The sequence below is a fragment of the Taudactylus pleione genome, unplaced genomic scaffold, assembly GCF_031769625.1.
Source record: "Taudactylus pleione unplaced genomic scaffold, aTauple2 ptg000148l, whole genome shotgun sequence".
NCBI lineage: Eukaryota > Metazoa > Chordata > Amphibia > Anura > Myobatrachidae > Taudactylus > Taudactylus pleione.
In genome coordinates, this window is record NW_028284550.1 from 1937873 (window position 1) to 1963357 (window position 25485).

The window sequence follows — 25485 nt, forward strand, 5'->3', positions numbered from 1 at the left end:
TCATCAATCACAATGTGTATAACCTACTGTATGAATTAATCTTATAGTAAATATTAGGCTTTTGCACTGTAAAAAAAAGGATCCTTTGCCCTTAATACAGTAGACTTAATTTATCCATCTAAAAGATTAGTTTTAAAAAAATACGTATATATAAGGAAGTTATTTACTAAGGTCCTGTAATAGAGTTGAAAGTATATTTTCTGATCAGGAATACATGTATACAGACAGCCACAAAATTGCGGTCTTACAGTACATGGTATATTCAGTAGCAGGTATCACAAGATGTCCAAGTCACAGTACAGCAGTATTTCCAGGTTAGGCGTATAAATGGGTATACATACTTACACAGAATATTAGCACAGAGAAGTTATGTAACAGTACAGTATTAGAAGTGAAAGTGTCGTAACCCTATTCGTACACAATATAATAATGTAGTGTCATATACACATAAGAGAATAATGTCTTGGCTGCACATGAAACATGAAAGTCATATATTCCATATAACATTGAATTTTATATAAAATATATGTAAACATTTATACACACTAGGGGGGCTCTATTAATCCATAAAAATAATTTTCTGGCAGTATATATATATATCACTCAGTAACGCTGATATACGTAGCAGTACAGATGTGTTCTCTTGCATCTTTGCTACAGTATGTATGCTGAAAATCTCAGTGTGTGCCATAGCGTACCATAGCATATGCTACTGCAGGTAATCGCATGGTGTGATACGTGCGCACTTTTGTAGCACGACCAGCAAAGATGCAAGAGGACACATCTGTACTTATGATTATACTACAGGAGGTAAATTTACTAAGAATCATGTCTGATTGAGTTTTGCCAATTAGAAACTCGATTTGCATCGCTGAAACGGGTAATTTTAGGCTTCTGAAACACTCACATTTACCAAGCCTCGTGTTTTGCTGAGATTGTGTTTTCCGATGGTGTATCTGATCAAGATTTCTCCCCCGAGTTTACAGTGTCTGACCGTAGCCAAACACTCCCGAACAAACAGCCTACACATATCAGTGAGATATGTGAAGGCTGCTTGTGTGTTTTAACTGAAAAAAGGGTTAACTGTAAAAAAAACAAAAAGACGTAGGGTCCCCCCCCCAAAAAGCATAACCAGCCCTGGGCTACTCAGCCAGTCCTGGTTCCAAAAAATCCTGGTAATAAACGAGTAGGGTTCCCCCTTATGTTAGGAACCAGCACTGGGCTGTTGAGCCAGTCCTGGTTTTAAAAATAGGGGGAAAAATTGCGTAGAGTTCCCCATATTTTTAAAGCCAGCACGGGACTCAAATCCGTCCTTGGTGTAAGCATTATCACCTCAAGCCGGTCGGAACAAGCCGGGGATCTCAGTCAACTCATATTTGTCCACTTCTAATTGAGCCCCATAATATACAAACCACTAATTATAAGGTGCTAATTTTTAAATTAATTATTATATTTTTATTTCTTTTATATTTATTTGGGATATTTTTTGCATCTTCTATTCTTTTTTACAAAATACTGGAATTATTAAAGTTTTAACACCACCCCCCATGAGCCATAATTTATTTTTTAAAATAATTGTTTATTAATAAAATCTAACAGAAACACCTTAACCTCAATATCCTTAAACCCAGTTTATTCAGGTATGAGTTCAGATTGGCCAGACCATGTGTATTGTTGATGCTGTTGGCAATTCCAGAATTGTTATCATTTGTTTACTGTATATACAATAGGGCCTATATATACCCCACCACCATTGTGACATACATGCATGACAACTGTTTTGAGGAAAAGTCACCTCATTCTTTATTAGGTGGTGGAACTTTGTATTTTTCATTAGAAGAATTTAGCCTTACTTTTTTTGTGCTTTGACTTCTTTCTTACTTAAACTTCCTATCGTCTGATATCAGACTACATTTGTACACAAGTTAATGGAGAAAAAACATATCAACAATAAAGACATTTAAACATAATGGTGGGGAAAAGGGTAAGCTTTGTTTAATTATATATTGGAGAGAAAAAGTATAATGGTGAAGAAAAATTTACCCTAAACACAGTATGGCCATTTTGCCAAATAATATAATAAAACGTGTAGTTGGAGGCCAACTGCCTGCCAATCACCAGGGGCACAGAGAGGAGCGGGTACAAATTCCCCGGGCCTGCTGGTGGGGCCTGGGTCCGGCACCCCCCCTCCCTTCTACATCACAGCAGCCAAGCACACACTGCTGTGTGCTGGGCTGCAGTGGGAGACTGCTCGCAGATGCTAAGCAGTCTCCTATGCCTATGGGGGGAGCAATCATGCTGATCACGCCCCCACTGGCTGTGCGCTGGGCTGCCAAGCGGCGCAGCTAAAATGTTGTTTTTGTGTGTGTTTTTCCCTAAGCGGGCGTGGTCACACCTCCTGCAATTAGACCACGCCCCATCACCCAGACCCGCCGCGGCTCTTGGTGGCCCTGTCCATCACCACACCTCAAGGCTTAGATGGTGCCAACTTCCAGCCCATCACCAACAACTCAAGGCCTTTATGAGGGCCAACTGCTAGCCATCACCAACAACACAAGGCTTAGACGGACCTCAAAACCTACAACAAGGCAGCCAGTGTTGCTGTTCTTTCCCACAAAACAATAAAGCCAACAATCACAAAAGCAGAGTAGTGGAATTTCCAAAAAGGTTAAAGACCTCTGAACCAGGAAATCACTATTATAATTCAGCAACTCAACCCCAAAACTCCACCCTCAAATGGTATGTAATAGGACTACAAAAATCAGAAAATAAATAGGAGACACCAATAAAATTTGTAACCTTTGCTCCTAAATTTATTTTAACACATCCTAGTAGTTTCAATTCCAACAGGCATATGAAATGCCTTCTATCTTCCATACCACAACCACATCACAAAGCAGAAACATTGAATACTATTTTCTTTACAGGTGCCACTGAAAAACATTCTTTCAGCGCTGATATTTTTATTTATTTAGAAACATTGTATACCATTGACATACAAGTTCTAGACAATCTGCATTGTGCAGAAATATATAGCAGAATATGACTCAGCCATGCGGGGAAGCAGAACTTGCAGATTGTTTTGGCTGAATTTTGCACCTTTACATAAAAATTCACAGAGATTTCGCACATCTCTAAATGGATTCCCATTGGAACTGTTTGGCTCTACAATTTACACTTGCATCTGACAATTATGTCCTTTACCGATTGCTGTTGTTTGCAACTGCATTTATGGAGTGAGGATATAAATAAATCAATGTAGAACAAACAGCAGGGGATAAAAAGTGGAGAGAAAGCACAGCAAATAGTGCAGTATCATAAACGTTTCATCCTTACAGATTAAAATACACAAAATGTACATAACATTAGTTTTAGAATTATCTGTATTTATTAGATCCCATTCTAATTTCAACTTAGTCTTCCTGTTGTATATCCAGCATTCCCCCATGGACCATCTTGCATTCTAACTGAAAGCCAACAGATACAGCTTCCTTTCTTAGATACAGTGTTGGGTAATTCCCTGATGGGTCTCATTATAATAACTTCATCAGGGTGGTATACAAAGCAACTCTTTTATTAAACTTCATTGGATACTAAATCAATTAATTAAACCCATGTCTCCAGCAAGTCATGCAGAATTATATCACTTTATACACTGACGATAAATTAGGAATTTTTTTATTTTATATTCATGATCAATGACAGGGATGAACTTAAACTAAAATCCAGTCATGTGGGTTTTTTAAATATATGAAAGTAGACTATTTTTTTATTAAAAAAAACTTATTTAAAAAATCAGAGTGCTGAAAACTAGTTATTATTAATACAATCACATTGAGCTTAGGAATAAAACAAATATACAGTATTTGGATGAGGGTCACTATAACCAGAGATCAGCTAAATCAGTTTTCCCTTACTCAGAAATGCAACTTATTTGTAAAATGTAGATTTATCACAATATGGTTATATGGCTGAGCTTTCATCATTATCTACAAACAGGAAGCCATGTTATTATCTAGTATTTCAATGATTGCAACCACAGACAGGAACCTATTCTGAAATAACTTTGAAGTATTTATTATAGTTTACATATGATAAAACTGTTAAGGGTGTTATCAATTTGAATGAAAAACTAATTAACTGTTATTCTCACCTACTAAAACAGGATGTTCCACCAATGTCCCCAACCTCTTTATAGAATAATTGTGACATAGAGAACATTACAAATTTAATAATGTTTTAAATCTTTTTTTCTCTTTAGACTCATCTTCCAAATTGACTTTTAAAGTATTTTCTGGTGAAATCCAAAATATCTGGATACAGAGTGAGTTGTATTAATTGGGTTGCGTGCAAGATCCTGACGGTCAGAATACTGTTGGTCAAAATCCAGATGTATTTTGGTAAATATTTTGACCCAAATCTTAACCCTTACCCACCCCTCCTGCAGTCTAACCCTAACCTACCCCTCCAGCAATCTAACACTAAACCACCCCTCCCACAGTCTAACCCTAACCCACCCCTCCCGCAATCTAACACTAACCCACCCCTCCCACAGTCTAACCCTAACCCACCCCCCCCGCAATCTAACACTAACCCACCCCTCCCGCAGTCTAACCCTAACCCACCCCTCCCGCAATCTAACAATAACCCACCCCTCCTGCAGCCTAACCCTAACCTTCCTGTCCTGTAGCCTAACCCTAACCCTCCCCTTCCTCAGCCAAACCCTAACCCTCCTCCTAGTCCCTAACCCCAACCCTAATACCAGTGAAATCTGTCGGGATTGTGATTGTCGGTTTGCCACTGTAGGTATTTTCATCGTCTGCATTCTGACAGTCGGGATCCTGACCACATCCTCTGTTATCTCTGCAGGGCCATTGTGAGTGTTTTTCTTTCTGATTTTAAGGTACTTTAATGGGCACCATCTGTGGTCCCAAGAGCTTAATAGCTATGTAAACACTGCAAGAACAGTCCATATTTCATATCACTGGGCAGACACAGACTCAGCAGTGGCACATGTGTCTTATGCTAATGCCACAGCAGATTGTCTAGAAACTGAGATGCCCACATGCAGTGTCTTCAGACTGTAAAACCTCAAGTTTTATCAAGGTAGACAATGTGGAAATACACTTCCTGGGTCTCATCTGGTTGAACAGCCTTCATCAGAGGAGCAACTTAAACATTTTTGTCTTGGAGCATCTTAGAGGCACCAATGGTGGCACCTTCAAAATTTGAACCAGCCCTATGGCAGGTGCAGTTTCTCTGCCTAACTATGGCCTCCTCTATGAGTGGCTGTGCATCTTTGGATAACACAACTGTCAATGGCATGCCCGCCACACATCTGCATCAGCTTATCCAACCCCCTGTTACCTCCTAGCTACGCCAACTAAAACCAACAGACCCTGCATCCCATTCTGTGCTGCATCTCTGAGTGGTAACAATCAGGACACATGTTCTGTGCAACTCACATGCATGCTCAGACTTACAACATCGGCCAACCTTGTGCATCATTGTCACTGTGTCCAACTCTGAATCAGACCCCAAAACTTGTGTGATACTAACTCAGAGCTTATGCTGTTTGATATATGCAGGAGAACACAGAGTAAAAGCACAGAGATTAATGGGCTATAAATGGCTCCTACATATCATTACATATGTACTAAATGACTATGATCTAACTGAAATACATTGTTAGTCATCATTTCTTTGTTCTATTAATAGATATTTGATAACTTGAAAACTGAAAATAAAAATGTAATTAGATGGCAGAAAAGATCCTACAGGTCCATATAGATTACTCATTTTGTGTGTATTTGTTTAATATTTATGTACATTTTTTGGGAGTTGTTATTTTTTTTTTAAATATTGCCTTCTCCAACTATTATATTATTATTATTATTATTATTATTATTATTAATAAAAATAATATATTTCATATACATGAATGTTTTGTCATACCACCTTCTGCCCCTTCTAAATTTTACCTGTTCAATTGTTCCCATCTTGTCTGATAAGGTGTACATCACTGGAGCTCTTCTTTGCACTATGTGGGTGATGATTGCCATAGTAACAGTGTATTCATAAAATGTGATTAAATAAGTATGGTAGCTGAACTACAACTCCCAGCAGAAAGTGGATTTTTTTAACTAGAACTACAAACACCAGCATGCCCACCAGGGACTGCTAGAGCATGATGACTTTACAAGAACCAGTGTACCCTGGGAACCAGGACTGGCTGAAACATGTGCTTCCACAAAAATACTAAGTACAGTAGTTAAAAAAGGCTGATTGTTTTAGCATTTTAAGAAAAACAAACAGACCCCAAAATTCCTCTTTTCTTATTAGTAGACATCTAAATCCATAAGGTATCTTCAATAATAAAGTACATTTATAGATAAACTAACAAACATAACAGAATGATGAAATTTGTTCCAAGCGTTTTATTTGTTTATTTATCTAATTAAAAAGGAGATTTCTCAATTGGTGGTGTATTGGTTAACTCATCAATGGTGTGTTGCAGACCTCTAAAAGTACTGTAGGAAAAACTGCAAGACAATTGTTAAAAATGCAACTTTTTACAACTAAAATAATGAAACTCCGATAAAGGTGGTCAGATTAATAAATAATATGTGACTAGTACTACTAATTTTTTATTTAAAAAAAGCTAATTAAAAGTATAGGATTTATAGGAGAAATATAAAAATAGATGTCTATAGAAGAATAAACAATAAAGACTTAAATAGTGCAATAAACAAAAACAGATTTATATACAGTTTACCTCGGTAGGCAAAGAAACAGTTGAAATATATGATAATGACATTTATAAGAAGAGTTTCAGGTTGCTGTATTCCTGATTATAAATCATAGGAACCAGTTAGTTGTATGTAGTGAGGCCTGAGCGCTGATTTTGTGGGCTGTTTTCTGCTGTGGTCTTCTCAATAGTCTAACAGAGAGCTGACACTGTGCTTCATACATGGTCAAACACTTTAAGGTTGACTGCAGGAAATTATCCACACACAGACATCAGTCACCATAATAATTATTTCCTATAACACTGAAACAATAACTAGATGTGCACTGAGCCCCATGTATTGGTTTTGGATCTGGATTCATCACATTATTTAATTTTAATTGTATTAATATAGTATTTTATATAATTTATTTTTTATATCAGTTATTTTTTCAGAAAAGCTGTGTTTATACGTTTGTATTCTCTGCTTCATTCTTGTCTGGCCTTGTCCTATGAGCAGCGCCTATTTCTCCATTGGTTACTGTAGGATCCACAAAAATACCAGCTACAGACACCGGGTGGCAGTGCACCATAAGCACTGACTATTACACATTTCTTTTTACTTACTACAATCAGCACTTTGCTAAAGGTTAAAACAATGAGATTGTAAGCATAGGAGGTTTATTAGAGGAGAGGGCTCGCAGCAGTCTGAGAGGGGCACTCTCACTCTAGTGCATGCGCCTAGTAGACTGTGACATAGCCTACTGCGATGCACATATCTCTAACAAAATGGTGCCAGCTCCATTTCTCTGGTGATTTCTGGAGTGTCAGCGGAAAGATAAGAATAGTTTATGGATACTGGGTAAGTGATGTGGACCACCAGGTGCACAGTACACCCTGCCACGTGATAGATTGTAAAGTGTCATGAGCAGGGCCCTCCTTCCTCTTATGTTCCTCTTCACTGCCCCATCTTGTTCACCTGTAAGACATCATCTCTTACCTGTTCTTCCTGTTTGTTCTCCTGGGAGCATCTAGCGATGGGATGGCCATAGGTTATTAGCGTATTGTGATTTATGATATTCAGTATTAAAAATAATGGCTATACTTGCATACTGTAGGAGTGCATAGCAATGCTCCTGGTTGTCATGCTTATTTGCTTGTCTGGCAGTAAGAGAACGTTCAAGATTTTTTTTTAGCAAATAACACCATAAAATCATTTTGGTTGCTATGTGTTCTCATTGTAAATAGTCTGTGACTTCCTGACATGCAGCCCACACCCACGCTCAGATGGAACAGTGACGTGTGTCAATATTGAAAGTTTAAAAATAGTCCACTGTAGATCCATAGAGCTAATGCTGTAACATTTAATAACATTAAGTAATTGTGCAAACCACTTATTTTTATCAACCAAGCTTTATTTATAAATTGAGCACAGGAAGAGATAATACAGTGAGGACATGTTCTGAGATTAACACTGAGTGGTTAATACAAAGCGGTTGGTCGTAACTTGGCGTTACAGTCTTCTGTTTCATAATCCTGCTTGTGACGGTTATGTCCACAAATGTGTTGCACAATAAAACGTTGTTACTGACAGGATCTCGCCTCAAAGCCAGAAACTTCCACCCATAAAACCACAGACATATGCCGGTAATTTACTTCAGCAACATATGATGTCATCCTTTTATTTTGTGCAGTATATTTCACACAAAACTAAAAACAACCATCCAGCGCTAATTTGACTAAATTTAAATATATAAACTCAAATTACCTGTGTGTAGCAAAACTTGATGTATAAAGCAGCAGAGATAAAAAATGTGCTAGTGGCAACACAGTTACACACCTGTGAATCGGGTGTGTTGGACAAACAAAATATGTGAAGGAACCCCTGCGCTAATTAATATGCTTAAGGGTTGATATGGATGAACTGACAATCACCACACTGCTATAATTATTTATAAATCTTTACTAATAATAAAATATAATGTAACAATATCAAATTGACCGGTCAATATACAATATAAAAGTCACCATAATATAGTGATTCAATTCTTAGATACACTATCAAAAAAATATAATGCTGAGAGAGGTGAATCCAAAACATAAACAAGCATATAATATGCAATAGGTGTCTTATATTAAATGTCTCTCATAGATAGTCTCAATATAAGAGATAAACAACAAAAAGCAAATAATAATCCAGTTCACAAGGAAAATACTGGAATGTTTCACACTAAACATTTGATCCCGCTGCAATGCTCTCACCAAAGCGCTGATCCTATGTAATATCAGACAGCTGGCTCCATGTTATTAGGAGTCCCGTGAGGCATCTAATGTACAGCTCCGTTTAGATAGATGAAATAATGTATATTTCCAGGTAAGTATAGCAAGGTTATTGTCGGAGGAGGCTGTGTCCACGGAGAGACAGTGAATGAGCGGCTCACCTGATGATGCAATAAAGGTGCTTCAGCCGCGTCTCAATCCCAGCCTCTACTCCGACTACCAGCAAACGTCCTCCGAGGTCGCTGAGATCCACGTCCCAGCTGCCGAACATCACCAATGTGTTTGAATGAGTCCCAATGTGTCCTGGAAGGACTATATTTCACACAACACAATAACCTGACTGGGAAACTAATGAGCCCCTCACACGATGGGGGATGCAGTAAAAATGTAGGTGGACAAAATATTAACAGCAAAATGTTGACTAACAAACTGTTAACATTGCCGAAATGTCGTCATGGACATTAGATGGACAGGGTCATAAGGTTGACAGTGAAATACCCAACCCAACTATGCAATATATATTAACAACAATTAAGTCAGAATTATAAAATACTTTGGGCCTGATTCTCATCCTGGGCGCAGTAGAGCTATTTTTTTCTTCTGCGCATGGGTCCAGATAGTGTAGAATGGGCACAAAGTGGGCAATTGAGGCAAACAGGAGACACACAAAAGGTCTAGATTAGAAAATGTAGTGGGCATTCCTGGCCATTGACAGGAAGACAGCTTAGCGCACACACACAGATGGTCCGTCTTATGGGAGTGTCACTGACAGTAATTGTGTACACAGATGCCTGACCACTCACATAGGAGGCTGTGCTTAGATGGAGGAGAATAAACCACTTAAGCCCGAAGGAGAAATAAAAAATATAATATCTTGGGAAATATCCCTTCTGAATAATGCCCTTATGCTATGGTAACATACTTATACCATTTCAATCAATGCTGCTTCTGTTTGGACTGTTGGCTCATCAAAGTGTTCTCACCACGCAGGAAGAAGTACAGGCAAGAAAAGATAAAAAGGGATCTACTACAATACAGCTTTTATTACAGACAAAACAGCCACTTTAAATCACACTCACATTATATAAGGTAGGAGTAGAACACAGCTGCGTACCAGAAAGCAGGAATGAAAAGCCTTAAGAAAGAGATCTCAGGTTCCAGAGCTCTGTAGATTCCTACCACAAGTTCACTGGTTGGAGAAACTTTATCTGGGAGTCATCAAGTCTGTAGGTACACCCATCCCGGTGACGCTTTCGATGCATGGAGTATTTATCAAAGCAAATTTTATATTTTTCAATGATTAAAGACACATAGTCTATGAAACAATAATTGATTAGCTCATGGGAGTGACAAATGGTATTATAGTGAGAACAGATTAAGGTGACACAAAGAGGTGGAACAAGATTTTAACTTCTCTGTTAAAGAGAGAGGGCCTCCAGTACATTATCTTTGCCTTTAGACAGCTGCCTTCACAATGTTGAATGACACGATTGAGCTTAATAATATCTAGCAAAATTTAAAAAGGTCAAATACATAACTGATTAATTCATGTGGGTTTTTTTAATTTTTTTTAGAGATTTCTTTGTTTTATAGAAAATAAGAAGAAATTATTATTATTATTAATAATAATAATAATAATATTAATTGATGATCCATTAAGTTTCCTAGCGCGTTCAAGAAGTAAGAATGACATTGGTATGTTTTATTATAATCTCTGTTCTATCTTCACCCTCTTTTAGCGTTGTTGAGTGAGGTTTTAATTTTTTTACTTAAAATGGGTCTCATTATATAATAGCTATGCCTGCCCTAAAGTCTATACTTTGACTATATTCAAATTGTTGATATTAAGCTTATAACAATTAGAGAGAGTGTTTTGGTTTGGTTACGGTTTTGGTTTTAGATTTCTTTAAAATTGATAAAAACACCCAAAATAATGTAATTTGAACCTGTTTACAATCCAAAACCTGAGATCCGGTATTTAGATCCGAGTTCCGAACTTACGGGAAGACCCGAACTGGGACTCTGTTCTACTTGGAACCCCAAAAATGATCTGAGCCGAGATTCTGTTTGACTCGGAACCCCAAATGTGTTTCTGGTTTCCAGCAAACCTTTAATCTCTAGTAACAATGTAAATATTAGATCCATTAAGATAAAATAAGAGGATGTTATATTTATGATTATTTTGTTATCACATCAGAGAGATCTCATGATTTTGATTAATTTCATCATTCTGCAACTAAGGGCCTGATCAGTGCTGTACGTTATGGCGATATTTACGCAGTTGAGCGATTATCGGTAAACTATGCATGCATCTAAGTAACACTGTGCATGTGTCAAGGTACATTACCGTAGTCGCTTGCATAAACTTTTTACTTCCAGTGTGATTGACAGTCAGGGAGTGCCTGTGGGAGGTAATAGGGACTGACGGTAAAGAACTCAGGCGTGTTGTGATCATTTTTTTGAGCGTGTCACAGCCTGCGTCTGCGATCCTGTACGCAGTGAAAGTGGCTCTGGCATCTCAGTTCCCGCAGTCATTCTGCGTGGCAGTAGGGTTATTCAGAACTGCGATTAACGATGATCTGCAACCGATTCTGCGACTTTGTACGCAGGTGCTTAGATTTGCAATGCTGCAGGTGGGCGTCTCTCTACATTCCTCAGCATCTGTGCCATTTGCAAATTTTCGCATAACAGCTGCGATGGCATTAGTGGGATGACAGCTACGATGGCATTAGTGGGATGGCATTAGTGTACATTTCTCAATCAGGCCCTGTGTCTGCTTTTAAGTATACAATGTAATTAAATTAAAATGTTTTATATAGAAAGATAATAGGATCTGCTATATGATCTGTCTATTATTATTCTTAGTGAATTTGTTTTAAATATTGACCAATGAATTTGCAAAAGCTGGTCTGAGTTCATCCTGATTGGTTGTTTGCTATTTAAATAAGTCAGCGATTACCTGATTCCTTTACAGAAGGTGAAACTTCTACTTAATTGTGGAAAAATGTGCAAGGGCTAAAATTCACTGTTGGTAATACGTAGGAATTGTGAATATTTCTATTTGTAAATTATTTTATACCGTATAGTGCCTTTTAAAAGCAGCAACACCTTTGATACATATGTGAGCATATCATATATATATATATATATATATATATATATATGTATGTAAGGACACGAATGTTAATTATTATATAAACAACACATAGATACATTGACAAGAATTTAGTTTGCCTCCTTATGTAAGAATAATGATGAAGAACATGTCTTGCCCAGCCAGACGGCTGACTTATATGCAGTATAATATTATTGAGTGTCCACGAATGGGCTACTTTCTGCCCCCGGTGAGATAATACATATCCAGTTGTGAGTACACAATCCCGTCCTAAAAGGAAAAAAATATATATATCTATTTTCATGGCTGATTCCAAAAACATTGTGTGTGATATTACAATTAAAGTGAGTTTCTAATATCTCCACTAGTGGTATTCCCAGGGGCGGCACAGGGCATAATCGGTCCTCATCGCAAAATTTGGGCCGGGGTCCGGCGATAGCACAGTAGCCTCCCAGACCCCTGATCATGCCTGGTACAGTGAATTTGCCCTGTGTGCATGCTGATTTACAGAGCGGAATTGGACTTTGTGCTCTTGAATATATTGTCCTTGGAAATGTCTCGGTTTGTCAATGCTGCAAAAGTGAACTGTGCAATTCCTCTTATTTCTGTACATTAAATGCAATTCATGTCTATCCCTGTCTCTGGGTTTTATTCATGAATATTTATTTATTTGCTCAATATGTCATGAAGGTCAGCAAACATGATGTGATTTGGGATTGTAGTGTAGTGTGTGGTCACCTAGACAGAATCATGTGTAAAAGGCTTAAATAAACAAAATGTCTGATTTGCATGCACTCATAAATATATATATATTTACCTATGTATCAGAATTCCTGTTCTTGGAGTCTCCAGTTTTATTATTATTATTATTATATTAAAATATACAGATATGTAAATTGATCTTTACGTTTTGATATATAATAAACTGCACGTCATGGGGCAAATTTATACTCTAACTCTATAACACAACTAGAACATTTACATAAGGTTCAGCTTCAAAGGTTTCGACAAGTTATGGTGCAGACAGTAAGGTGACAAAGTTTGTGCGCCCACATGTTGCAGACGGAATGGGTATGTAATGCCAGCTGTCGGGATGACTCCTGTCAGAATACCGACAGTGGCATCCCGATGGTTGGTATTCCGACAGGGGCCGGGTATGTATACTTGCACTCCCCCCTTCCCCCTGTCCCTAACCCTCCCTTCTTGTAGCCTAATCCTAACCCTCCCCATCCCACACCCTAATCCTCCCTGTTAGGGCCTAAATCTAACCCCCCCTATTAGAGCCTAACCCTAATCCACCCAGTGGTGCCTAACCCTACATAACTACATCCCATTTCAGACATGTACATCGGTCTCAGCATATAGGTGAGATTGTTTGGCTGTCTAGGGCCTGATGTATCTAACTCCATTTTTGTTACCTGTTTGCCTGTATGTCCGAATGAGATTAGCAAACAGAGTCAGCAGCAGAAGAATAGCCCCCGTCAGGGCAGGTATCAGGTAGCTCTGACACTTAGTGGTAAATTCAGAGAGGTGTCCACCTAAGAAATTATCACAGAACATTATTGTGCAGACTAAACTCTGATCCATCCTCTTGTTCCAACAAAAGTTGTGCCGGTTCCTGTAACTCGCAGGCTAATACATGTGGGCTCAGGAGACCCTTGTACATAGCCATGCAAAATGACAACTTACAAAGAGAAAAGAAAATAATATTTGGGAATATTTACTACAGTAGAGTTTGGTGTAATCTTCCCCAAGGAGCTTACAGTCTTAATGGTTATTATTCAAGTTTTTAAATCATAATTAAACAGTGTGAAAATACTTCCCCTCCCATGATGCATCGTTACCTCTCTCTGGTATTTCCCAGTGGACGCTGACGGGAGAGGAAGTAAACCAGACGTTACAGGTTACGAGCTCTCCATGGCCCCAGCTGTCTCTGGGAAGTGAGATGAGGCTCAGGAAAGTCCAGGTCCCACCTGGCTCCTCCATAGAGATCATCCTGCCCCTGTGATGAGTCCCAGAGATGTTCCAGGTTACATGGACTGTCTGACGAGCCCCACGTACCACACAGGCCAGCTGTACAGTGGTGTTAGGAAGAGGAGGCCGGGCAGGAGCCAGGAGATGGACTGAGCTGCTGGGTGTGGAGCTGTCTGGGAAGATCAGATGGTGGTAATATAGAATAAACTATGTTGCACACATGAGGTTATACAGGCGTAATAATAACAATATGCTCTTTCATGTAATCACTTTGCTGATATCAACTGTGTTCTGCACCAATGAAACCTGAATGGAGTGCAGACATGATCAGCTGTATTCTCACTACATGGGCGTGCAGTGTACAAAAACCGGCTTTTGTGTACAATTCAGAACCAGCCCATAGTGGCCGGTGGAAGTGCTGTGGGCACATTTGGTGCCCTGGCTACATTGCCCCTCTCACATAATACAGGAGTGCACCTCCCAGGTACTGCATTTTCTTTCCCCGGTGAGCAACAGGGGGCGCATCAGTGCTATGAGGTTCCTGTCTCCTGCTCCCCCATCACACACTCCCAGCCTATCACTGACACAAAGGAACATTCAACTATTAAACACGCACCTTTCACATTGTAAGTGAGGAGACAGGTGTCTTTACCTGAAATTCACCAGTCAGCACACAGTAGCGTTACTCTACCACGAAAAAGAAAATCACTAAACAAGTGAGAACACATTCAGTATCGTAGCAGTACTACCAAAATGTATTTGTGGAGCTAATAGTGCCAGAACACCTCTAAGGTGGGTTCCTGTACCATATTATAGACATTGGACTATGTAAGTCAACACATTGCATATTTCACTGACTCCACTTTCCCGGAATTTACGACTACACTGGGGGCAGTAATATGAGCTGCGTTTCAGTTCTCAGGTACGTATAATAACTTGGGGTTCACAATAAGGGACATGTATAGAAGGCTAAGAGAAGGTATAAGGTATTCAGGTTTTTCTGTCACAAGGGTACATTAACATACCTCCCAACATTTTGGGACTTTGTGCGTGCCTGAAAAGGGGGTGACTTTGTGGAGGGGGCGTGGCCTTGTGGCACACCCCCATTTTCATTACTCTGGGGATATGCCAAGCAATCCCGAAGATGCCCCCAGGCTCTCCCTGGACTGTGAACAGACACTGTGCGCATGCTATGCTAAGCAGCAGTGACAGGAGTGGGACAGCGGGACAGTCCCTGAAAAGTCAAAAGCTGGACAGGTGGGAGGTATGCATTAATAGAGACAGCTGTGACAGGGAGTCTGTGCTGTGACACTGACGTTCAATCTGTGCTACTGACATTCAATCTGTGCTAGTGAAAGTGCAAAACACAGTTACTGACACCTGCGCTGTCACAGTGCACTGCTGGGACCTGGATCTCTCTCACCTGCGCTGTCACAGTGCACTGCTGGGACCTGGATCTCTCTCACCTGCGCTGTCACAGTGCACTGCTGGGACCTAGATCTCTCTTACCTGCGCTGTCACAGTGCCCTGCTGGGACCTGGATCTCTCTCACCTGCGCTGTCACAGTGCACTGCTGGGACCTGGATCTCTCTCACCTGCGCTGTCACAGTGCACTGCTGGGACCTGGATCTCTCTTACCTGCTGTCACAGTGCCCTGCTGGGACCTGGATCTCTCTCACCTGCGCTGTCACAGTGCACTGCTGGGACCTGGATCTCTCTCACCTGCGCTGTCACAGTGCACTGCTGGGACCTGGATCTCTCTCACCTGCGCTGTCATAGTGCACTGCTGGGACCTGGATCTCTCTCACCTGCGCTGTCACAGTGCACTGCTGGGACCTGGATCTCTCTCACCTGCGCTGTCACAGTGCCTGTACCTGGATCTCTCTCACCTACCTAGATTGCTGCCAGAATGCCAGCGCTGAGATATCCTCTTCACCTGGAGCCTCCATGTTACCAGAGGCTCCAAAGCCCATTCAGAACTGAGATACTAACAGTGCTCTGAGTGTTTAGCTGGGTACACATTAGACGATATGTGTACCCAGCGATGCACGGACGACCCACCCCTGATGACGGGTCAACATATCAGCCGGTACACATTAGACAATCCAGTGTCCGACCGCCCAATATGTCGGCTCCTGTCGCATCCGCTGCATGGGGTCGTCAGCCGCATCGCCAGGTTGAGCTGCATGTAGGGACGACCTGACGATGCGGCTGGCGACCAAACAGGAGTGCGCAACAGCCGTCATAGTGGGTACACACTTGACGATTTTGATGATATGTCGGCCCGATCCATCGGAATCGGGGATATCATACGAGAAATTGTCTAACGTGTACCAAGTTTTTCTCTGATTAAAATGGTTGAACATTGTGTGTTTTTTCTGTGCAATTGGGAAGCCTATAGGAAATGGGCATCACTTGCAAGTTGGGGAACTCTCACGGATAGATTCTGCACAGAGATGGTTCTGGGTAACTTGGGTTTGCTATGCAACAGGGAATCATACCTCTGAGATTGTATCAGGGTCCAGGGGTCTATAGCTGCACCATCTAAAGGTTCCCTACTCAGGAGTTATGCTTATGAAATTTTTAATCTATACTAATATAATAAGAACTTTCTGTCTGTCTATTCCAAATTGGCACAAATATTACTGAACCGATTTTCATGAAAACGGTTTTATTTTGTATGGAAACTCCTAGAAATAACCTGCACTTTGTTTCATCTGGATTCGTCAAGTTGAAGCTGAGCATTAAGAAAAACAACATTTATTGACATCATCAATGCAAGAGATGGGGTGTGGCACCATGTACGGCCGGCAAGGGGTGGGGGGAAAGGTGCTTTGGGCCCGCGGTCACATGAATAGGATAGGCTTCATAGCAGTCTGTGCACAGGGCACACAGTGACATTGGTGTTAGTGGTGGGTGAAGGCACTGCTGCCACCAGTCTGTATAGCGCTGCTGGTCACATGGGCCACTCACTCCCGCGACAAAGCCCCTATGCAAAGCAATACAACTAGAACACCTTAAATAAAATTAAAAAAAAGTTGATAGAAGCGATTTCATCATGGGCGAAGCTGTGGGCAACATCTAGTACATGAATATGTATGTACTATACAATATCTTACCTCCAGCAATTAGAGTTGTCCCATTGCCAATTTTTCGTAGAGTACGACTATAAATAAAAGTACAGTAATAAACTCCGGAGTCATCAGTCTGTGTATTGTGTATCTTCAGTTCAGTGGTGACTGTATTACTTCTACAGGTATATTTGTGTGCACCATTATTATTTGGACAAGATATAACACGAGCGTCTCCTGTTCTCCAGCTCTTTCTGTACCAGGTGATTTTATCTTGGTCTTCTAGACTTTCATTAGCCGCACAGCTGATAACTGCGGTGACATTAACACCCGCAAACACCGTGTCCTGAGGCTGGTACAGAACCATCTGAGCGACAATCACTGCAAAATAAAAGTTTAGCATTCAGTAAAAAATATTTGAATTGTCACCGGTCAATTGTGCATAGCACTAATACTGTACATTTCCGAATGCAGAGAGACAGCTCATACATATTACACAGAAACAAGTATGGCGGTAGATCGAGGCCAGCTTTTCAACCTACAAAATGTTAATGTTTTTTTTGCAAGAGATTATGAGTTGGCACTTTCACTTTCCTGGTCTACCGGGAACGTCCAGGTCACCACAATCTACCAGAAGGAAGGGCCAAAATGTCAGCATTGAATGTGCTTTCTGCGTTATGCACCATGAGAAGCGATGGCCAATCCGATGGCCGACATATTGGGAGGTCCCCACACACGGAGCGATCGGGTGGTCAACCGCTCAATATGCCGGCACCCCCACCCGCATAACGCTGCATGGGATCAACTGAACATGCAGTAAGTTCTGGAGGTGCGATGTATGATCCCAAGGGAGCGCGCACTGGCCTATATCATCCCACCACACGGAATGATATAGCAGCGATATGGTTCCAATCCATCGGATCGGCTGCTATATCGCACCGTGTATGGGGGCCTTTAGTATCAAGCTTTTGCACAACCAGGGGTACTTTATAAATAAAAGAATCTTATATGCAAAAAAACTATGTAACTCATTCTTTATTAGGGCGCGATGTACTAATGGCAAAATGCGTTTAAAAATCTGAAAACTGCAATTTATGGAGGTTTGACCTTGTTCTCTAGGCAAAACTTTCCAGAGCTTCTACCCGATAGGTATCGCCATCTATAGATGGACTTGCCTAATAGAAGCCTTTGGGCTTCTTTCCACATAGCTCCCTGACATGGATCCAATAGGGTTTCTGAGGATGCCACTGAAAGATTGTGGAGGTGGAGAAACGCGTTAATTACCACTTATCTCACACCAGCTGGAGCTGTAACACGCTGTTTGCTCCGGAGATGGCTGCATACTAACGATAAGCATCAGCAACCGGGAGGTACACCGATACAAACACGGCATTTTACTTTATCTAAAAAGACGTGATTAAAATACTGCTTTTAACTATACTAACCTGCTGCAATACACTCGATACTAAACCCAAATACAATCCCTGGCCAGGATGGGAGATAACTAACTAACCAAATGAACTAATTCAGACTAAATCTCCTTTATTAACGACAATTGACTGTGACAAAAAATAATCTACATGTACAGTATGTCAATTCATTTACAAAGTGGTATTTTCTATCTCCTTTCTATGGGGATATTTTTAATCAATGATGGCATTTTGTATCATTTATTTTAAGCTGGTGAATGTTATTATATCGGACAGTGTTTGTGTGTTTTATAATAATTTTTTTTACTGCATTTTTTTATTAATTATAAGAATAAATTATGACTACTAGCACTTTCATGTGTATTTGACTTTGTTTTTATATGTGTTTTGAGTATTCCCTCATCTGAAAGCAGCAAGTAGTCAGGTTGCACTGATTACCAATTGACGCCAGGTTTATCTGTTTGAGCCTCGGGTGGGAACCCTACAGTACATGTGGTTTGATTCGAAAATGGCAAACTATGCATGAACTGACTACACATTTGAGATTCTTCCAAGATAACATTACATTCCACTTAAATGCCTATAAATTCAGGCCTAGCAACAGACATCTTGGGTCGTTTTTGCCTCCCCCCCTCATTTCTCTCCTCTCATGTTATAAGCTCCTCAGGCCCTTGGGGCAAATGCGGGATTTTTAACAAGATACCCCCAGTATACATTTGTGCACGTAATCCACATTTTTTCACACACTAGTGGTGAATATTAACAATATGTCACACGGTAAGGCCTTTCATTGGATCTCTTTTAAAGTGTTTGTTTTTTTTGCAACATTGATCTTCTTAACTTGCCTATAAAGAGTTTTCTATTTTATTTCTTTTTTTTTTAAACAGGCACCTGTCTGTGCGTTTTTAGTCCTATTATTTATACTCCGGGGGAAAAAAATAAAAAAATATTCTTAAAAGGACAAGTCCCCTTTTTTGGTAACTCAATCCTTATTCACCTCTGCTTCACCAAGCTGCAGGCTCACACTATGATCTACATGTTGGCTCTTTTCTTCATACATGGCGCCACATGGTGACCTCACGTCGCACCTTATAAGAAGGAGCCAGCCATGGTGCTGATCAGAGCAGGAGGTTGAACTGCTCAGTGTATCAGGCCAGAGGCGGGTACTGGAAACCGCCCCAGCTGCCGTGGATAAAAAAATATATGCCAAAAAATGATGGTGGGGGCACATGCGATACCTGTGAATATGTCACTGCCTGATTGCTTCTGCAGCTGTCTTTAGCTGGAGGGGAGGCGGTGGTACACATCACACAGCTCTGCTGTGATTGGTGACAGTGGCTGCTGCGGATTGGCAGCAGACAGTACTATGGGGACAGTTGGAGAGGAGGGCCATGGGTGTCAGCTGGGAGCAGGGTAGGCAGGTGGCGGGCGGGAGCAGGCAGAGGCAGCCACCTGCGCCATCCATGCTCAGCACTCTGGGCAACTGTCCTATCAGCATGCCCCTGCAACTATGTGCTGATACAGGCTGTGGGATCTTGGGTAATGAACAAAATTTGGGATCCAGGAAGCGACACCCGTGTGCTAGCAGTATAATCAATATTAGTCTCTAGGGCCCATATTTTTCAAACAAAAAAGTAAAAAAATATATATATATAAATTAGGGGTGAGCGGGTCCGGTTTTACTCGGATCTTTTTATTGGCTATCACCGATCATGTGTTTTGGATAGCGAATAAAATCGAGCCGAATTTGCGGTAAAGTGGCGATAAGAACCGAGTAAAACCGAACCCGCACACCCCTAATATAAATACACTTTGAATATAAAACTCCAGATTCAACAGTCCCACATTTATTACTTTACAAAAAGTTAAAAATGTCTCTTTTTTTTAAATTATTTCCAAATCCAACTTAGTCCAAATAGAAAGCAGAAAGAAGCAAAATAAAAATCACATAAACAACCCCTGGATACTAGGGCTGACCAGTGTTAAATGAGTTAAAATACCCATTACCAAACAGCAAGTCACAAGCTCTTTAGCTGCTGCCCAGTGTAGGTATGTACCTTTTTTTAAATTATTTATTTGAGTTGGAGATAATGAAAGGAGAAAAAGTAATTTTCTCTTAATTTTTTTTCCATTTAATAAGAGGCCAAATATGAGTTTGTGGCATCTTCAAAAAAAAAAATTTTTCAAAATGAAATTGACTTTTTGTTTTATTTCATACACCAACCCTGCACTGACCAGCCTGGAGTCAGTTATCACCCTGTGCTCACGGTCACCTATTTATAGCAGAAATCGTCCCAGGAGTTAAGTGGTGGGGCTGGTTGAGGATTTTGGAAGTGGCCATGCTGACATATTTAAATAAAACTGTAATTAATATTTTATTATATTGTATAATATAAAAGAATATTACAATTATACATTTATATACAGCTAACTCCCGATACGAGACTTTAGTATGTTGTGTTGTTGTGCTGCAAGCAGTAGAGTCTGGTTCTGTTGTCTGGCCTGGTTAGAGGATACATGAACTGCACATGAGTTGAAACCTTGCCATTGGCTTGTCAATTATAATCCAATTGGGTGGCTCATGGCAGTCTAACCCCTGTCCCAGGCTGGCCACCCTACTCATATTATATTGCACTAGAATAGGTTGAGTTGAGTTCAACCGGATATTTGAATTTATGGCAAGGATGGATATATATTTTTTCCATATAAGAAGGACATTCAAACCCAAAGTCTGAATAACATCTATACAACCTTTAAGTGACGATGTAACATATACAGGAGCAGCTCTTTTAATAGTTGTTTCTGAGCATTAACAAGGCCGACTACTAAAGATCCAGCTCTGTGCCTTTGAGAAGTCTATACTTGCTGTATTCCTGTGACCTACACATAAGTACCAACACTAATACACCATGGATATTGTAGGTTGAGTCCAATGACCTGATTCAACATTCTGCTAATGTCCCAGTATGCCTGATCCAAAGCAAGTAGTCAGGGGGTCCAGCCAGAGTTATCACCAGAGGTGTTGCAGCAGATATACTTCAAACCCAGTAGCAATAGTTTCCATTGGCTGGTAAGAAGGACCCCTGTGGCTAGCAGCGACTACTGTCTTCCAACTGGGGGCAACACAATGATAGACAGCTGACACTTACTATCAGAGGGTGATTGAATTTGCCAAGTGGCACTTGTAAGAGAGGTCAGTAACAGAGGTCACTGTTGGTAAGTGAAAACAAACAATCTGCAAACCCCCCAAATAACCTGTTATTTTCAGGAGCCAGTGCAAATCCAGCAAAACAGAGGCAAGTGCTTAAGCCAAAACCAAGGTTTTGCCTGTAAAATAATTGCTGCATTAAATATAATGGTTACTCACTGAAGTTGTGATGGCTCCCACAAATTACATTTGGCTTCTAGTGCACAATATTCAGAAGGGGAATTATGGCCTTGATTAAGCAGCAAAATAATAAAATGAGAATGTAAATCATGTTGTGGTCCCAAGTAGGGTTCCCCGACAGATCCCTGTCTATACAGACAGCAAGAATACAAGGATGGGTAATCCAATTAGATGGGCAATCTGCTAATATGTTATCAGCACCAATGTCCCAACTTCGGCAGACTGTTTATATCAATGATTTGGGGAATTATTATTGTTACTTGGAATTATACTGTAAATCTTAATGAAATAAAATCTAAACATACAGGGAGTTATTTTTCATTAAAGCATCTAACCGAAGTAAACATTTATACATTTGCTCTTATTTATTATTTGATTTGATTGTTGCGGGTTATTGCACATTGGTTGTTGTAGGTTATTGCACATTGGTTGTTGTAGGTTATTGCACATTGGTTGTTGTAGGTTATTGCACATTGGTTGTTGCAGGTTATTGCACATTGGTTGTTGCAGGTTATTACACATTAGTTGTTGCAGGTTATTGCACATTGGTTGTTGTAGGTTATTGCACATTGGTTGTTGCAGGTTATTGCACGTTGGTTGTTGCAGGTTATTGCACGTTGGTTGTTGCAGGTTATTGCACGTTGGTTGTTGCAGGTTATTACACATTAGTTGTTGCAGGTTATTGCACATTGGTTGTTGTAGGTTATTGCACATTGGTTGTTGCAGGTTATTGCACGTTGGTTGTTGCAGGTTATTGCACGTTGGTTGTTGCAGGTTATTGCACGTTGGTTGTTGTAGGTTATTGCACATTGGTTGTTGCAGGTTAGTGCACATTGGTTGTTACGGGTTATTTCATGTTGATTGTTACGGGTTATTGCACAATAATAATTACTGTCACTGAAGGAAAGTTACTGAAATTGTTGGAAGGCGCAGCAAATAGCATTTATTATAAATGTCCTGTGCACATTAAACAATGGAAATAAATGTCTGGAATTATTATTGTTACTTGGAATTATACTGTAAATCTTAATTAAATAAAATCTAAACATACAGGGAGATATTTTTCATTAAAGCATCTAACCGAAGTAAACATTTATACATTTGCTCTTATTTATTATTTGATTGCACGTTGGTTGTTGTGGGTTATTGCACATTGGTTGTTGCAGGTTATTGGACGTTGGTTGTTGCAGGTTATTGCACATTGGTTGTTGCGGGTTATTGCACATTGGTTGTTGCAGGTTATTGCACATTGGTTGTTGCAGGTTATTGCACATTGGTTGTTACAGGTTATTGCACATTGGTTGTTGTGGGTTATTGCTCATTGGTTGTTGCAGGTTATTGCACGTTGGTTGTTACAGGTTATTGCACATTGGTTGTTACGGGTTATTGCACGTTGGTTGTTGCAGGTTATTGCACGTTGGTTGTTACAGGTTATTGCACATTGGTTGTTACGGGTTATTGCACGTTGGTTGTTGCAGGTTATTGCACGTTGGTTGTTGTAGGTTATTGTACATTGGTTGTTGTAGGTTATTGCACATTGGTTGTTGCGGGTTATTGCACATTGGTTGTTGCAGGTTATTGCACATTGGTTGTTACGGGTTATTTCATGTTGATTGTTACGGGTTATTGCACAATAATAATTACTGTCACTGAAGGAAAGTTACTGAAATTGTTGGAAGGTGCAGCAAATAGCATTTATTATAAATGTCCTGTGCACATTAAACAACGGAAATAAATGTCTGATTGGGTCTTAGAGCAGAATTGCACCTTTGAGCAATGTTAGACAATAAACCTCAGTGTCCCTAGAAATTATCTAAAAAAAATAACTATAATATGGTCCATTATCTGTACAAAAAACAAAACTGTTCATAGATTCATAGATTTTAATATTAAAAATGAAACTATAACCCCTCTATTACCATCAATGTATTTAGGGGCACATTTATTAATATATATTTTTGGGATATTGCCAATACTATGGTTGTAAGAATGAGGGACCACCAATATCTGCCACGGTCCCTTCATTTCTGACCATAGGTTTGTGCTATTATGGTCCCATATTTACCAAGCTGGCATTAGCCTATTGCAGCCTATAGACTAAATTTCACAGGGTTTTTTTCGGGAGAGGGATCTGAAGCCCCCCTCCCCGGAGCTGCCTGCTGGCACATGCACTGATGACACTCCTATACATGATGAATTGTTGGATGTGCACCTAAATGTCCCTCTACACTTGAATGGAATTATGATCTTTTTTTTTTTTTTAACTAAATGGAAAAAATCCGCAGAATGTTAACACTGAATTTTGATTTGGAGTTTACAAAACACCAGGTACCATCGTGGAATAGGAGAATAGGACTAATTAGCATATGTACACTCTGTTTATTCCCAAATGTAATTTTTTTTATCTTATTTGAAAAATGCTATATGTGTGTTTTTATGTTGTTGCGTACTCTGTTACAGAAGTCTGATAGGTAATGGAACCAGATATTAAATAACAAATAAGAAGTTAGCATTTTACTTAATCCCCAACCTTCCCAACAGTAGATACTTTGATGACTTAACATTTACAAATAGCCAGGACCTCTGCTTTCTCCAGATCCGGCGGATTGGCTCTTAAACCCATATGTAATAGCCTCCGATTTGCTGATCCCGGTGCAATGCCAGCGATATAGCTGCTAGATTTAAAGCTAAATACAACACAGGGTGGGCATTGCAGAGCAGGGACCCTCTCCAAAGTGCTATTACTTGTACTTTTATTGGGAACAAATTTTGTAAAATTAATATTAAATTGGAAATTACCTGTGAAACATGACGTTTTGGTGGTATTTTGATTATTTTTATAAAATGCTGCTTTCTTGTAAAACATGAATAACTGCCCCTAGCTGGGTATATTTAGTGTTTTATACATTAATTTGTTATCTTGATACATTAATAAAATGCCAAAGTTTTCTGAATATTACTAAAATGTAGATTTTACTGTTAAAATAATAATTTGTTATATAGAGTAGCTCTCAATACTGGCATAATAATCTGCCGTGATATCAGTCATAATTCTTATCATAACTGATACAAAAACATTTTTTTAAAATAAATATTGTAGTTACATATATTCAGTTTAAGCATAATTTATTTGGTGGATGTAGTTTTTGCTCCTTTGTAGTTTGCTGTTATTAGTTAGTCTAATCGCTGTAAGGAAACATGTAACACTGATTAAAATAAAAATGTTTCTTACCTTCAGGAAACAGTAGTAAGGTAAGGAGAGTCATGTCTGGTCGCCAGTACAGGTGTCCTTTGAACACAGTTGGTTTAGTACGTCTTCCCCAGAACGAGCCAAATCTACAGGGGCTGGAACTCCGCCCCCCTGGTATAATGTTATCATCCAAAAGTGCACAGTGACCTTTATAGAGACTCTCTACAGTGTTTTTATTATTATTATTATACGTTTGTTGAGATTTCTAGAATTTATCTAAAAATTTAGATTAAAGCTAAATAATAGAGAC

At 39.7% G+C, this 25485-nt stretch overlaps 1 protein-coding gene across 1 annotated transcript; it reads right to left on the bottom strand.

Moving 5' to 3' along the window:
* Positions 1 to 13505: 13505 nt before the first annotated feature.
* Positions 13506 to 25251, bottom strand: LOC148522283 (uncharacterized). Its single transcript, XM_088474151.1, has 4 exons — positions 25218 to 25251; positions 17216 to 17548; positions 13967 to 14269; positions 13506 to 13660 (listed from the first exon to the last, which is right to left on the bottom strand). Exons 1-4 carry the CDS (start codon positions 25249 to 25251, stop codon positions 13506 to 13508), a joined length of 825 nt encoding a protein of 274 aa, XP_088330277.1.
* Between the last annotated feature and the right edge of the window lie 234 nt (positions 25252 to 25485).

Coding starts and splice junctions, on each gene's coding strand:
- LOC148522283 (XM_088474151.1), bottom strand. CDS start 25,251: ATGACTCTCCTTACCTTACTACTGTTTCCTGAAG. Junction 14,270..17,215: donor GACAACTCTAATTGCTGGAG/GTAAGATATTGT, acceptor TGATCTTCCCAG/ACAGCTCCACACCCAGCAGC. Junction 13,661..13,966: donor CTGGGAAATACCAGAGAGAG/GTAACGATGCAT, acceptor ATAATTTCTTAG/GTGGACACCTCTCTGAATTT.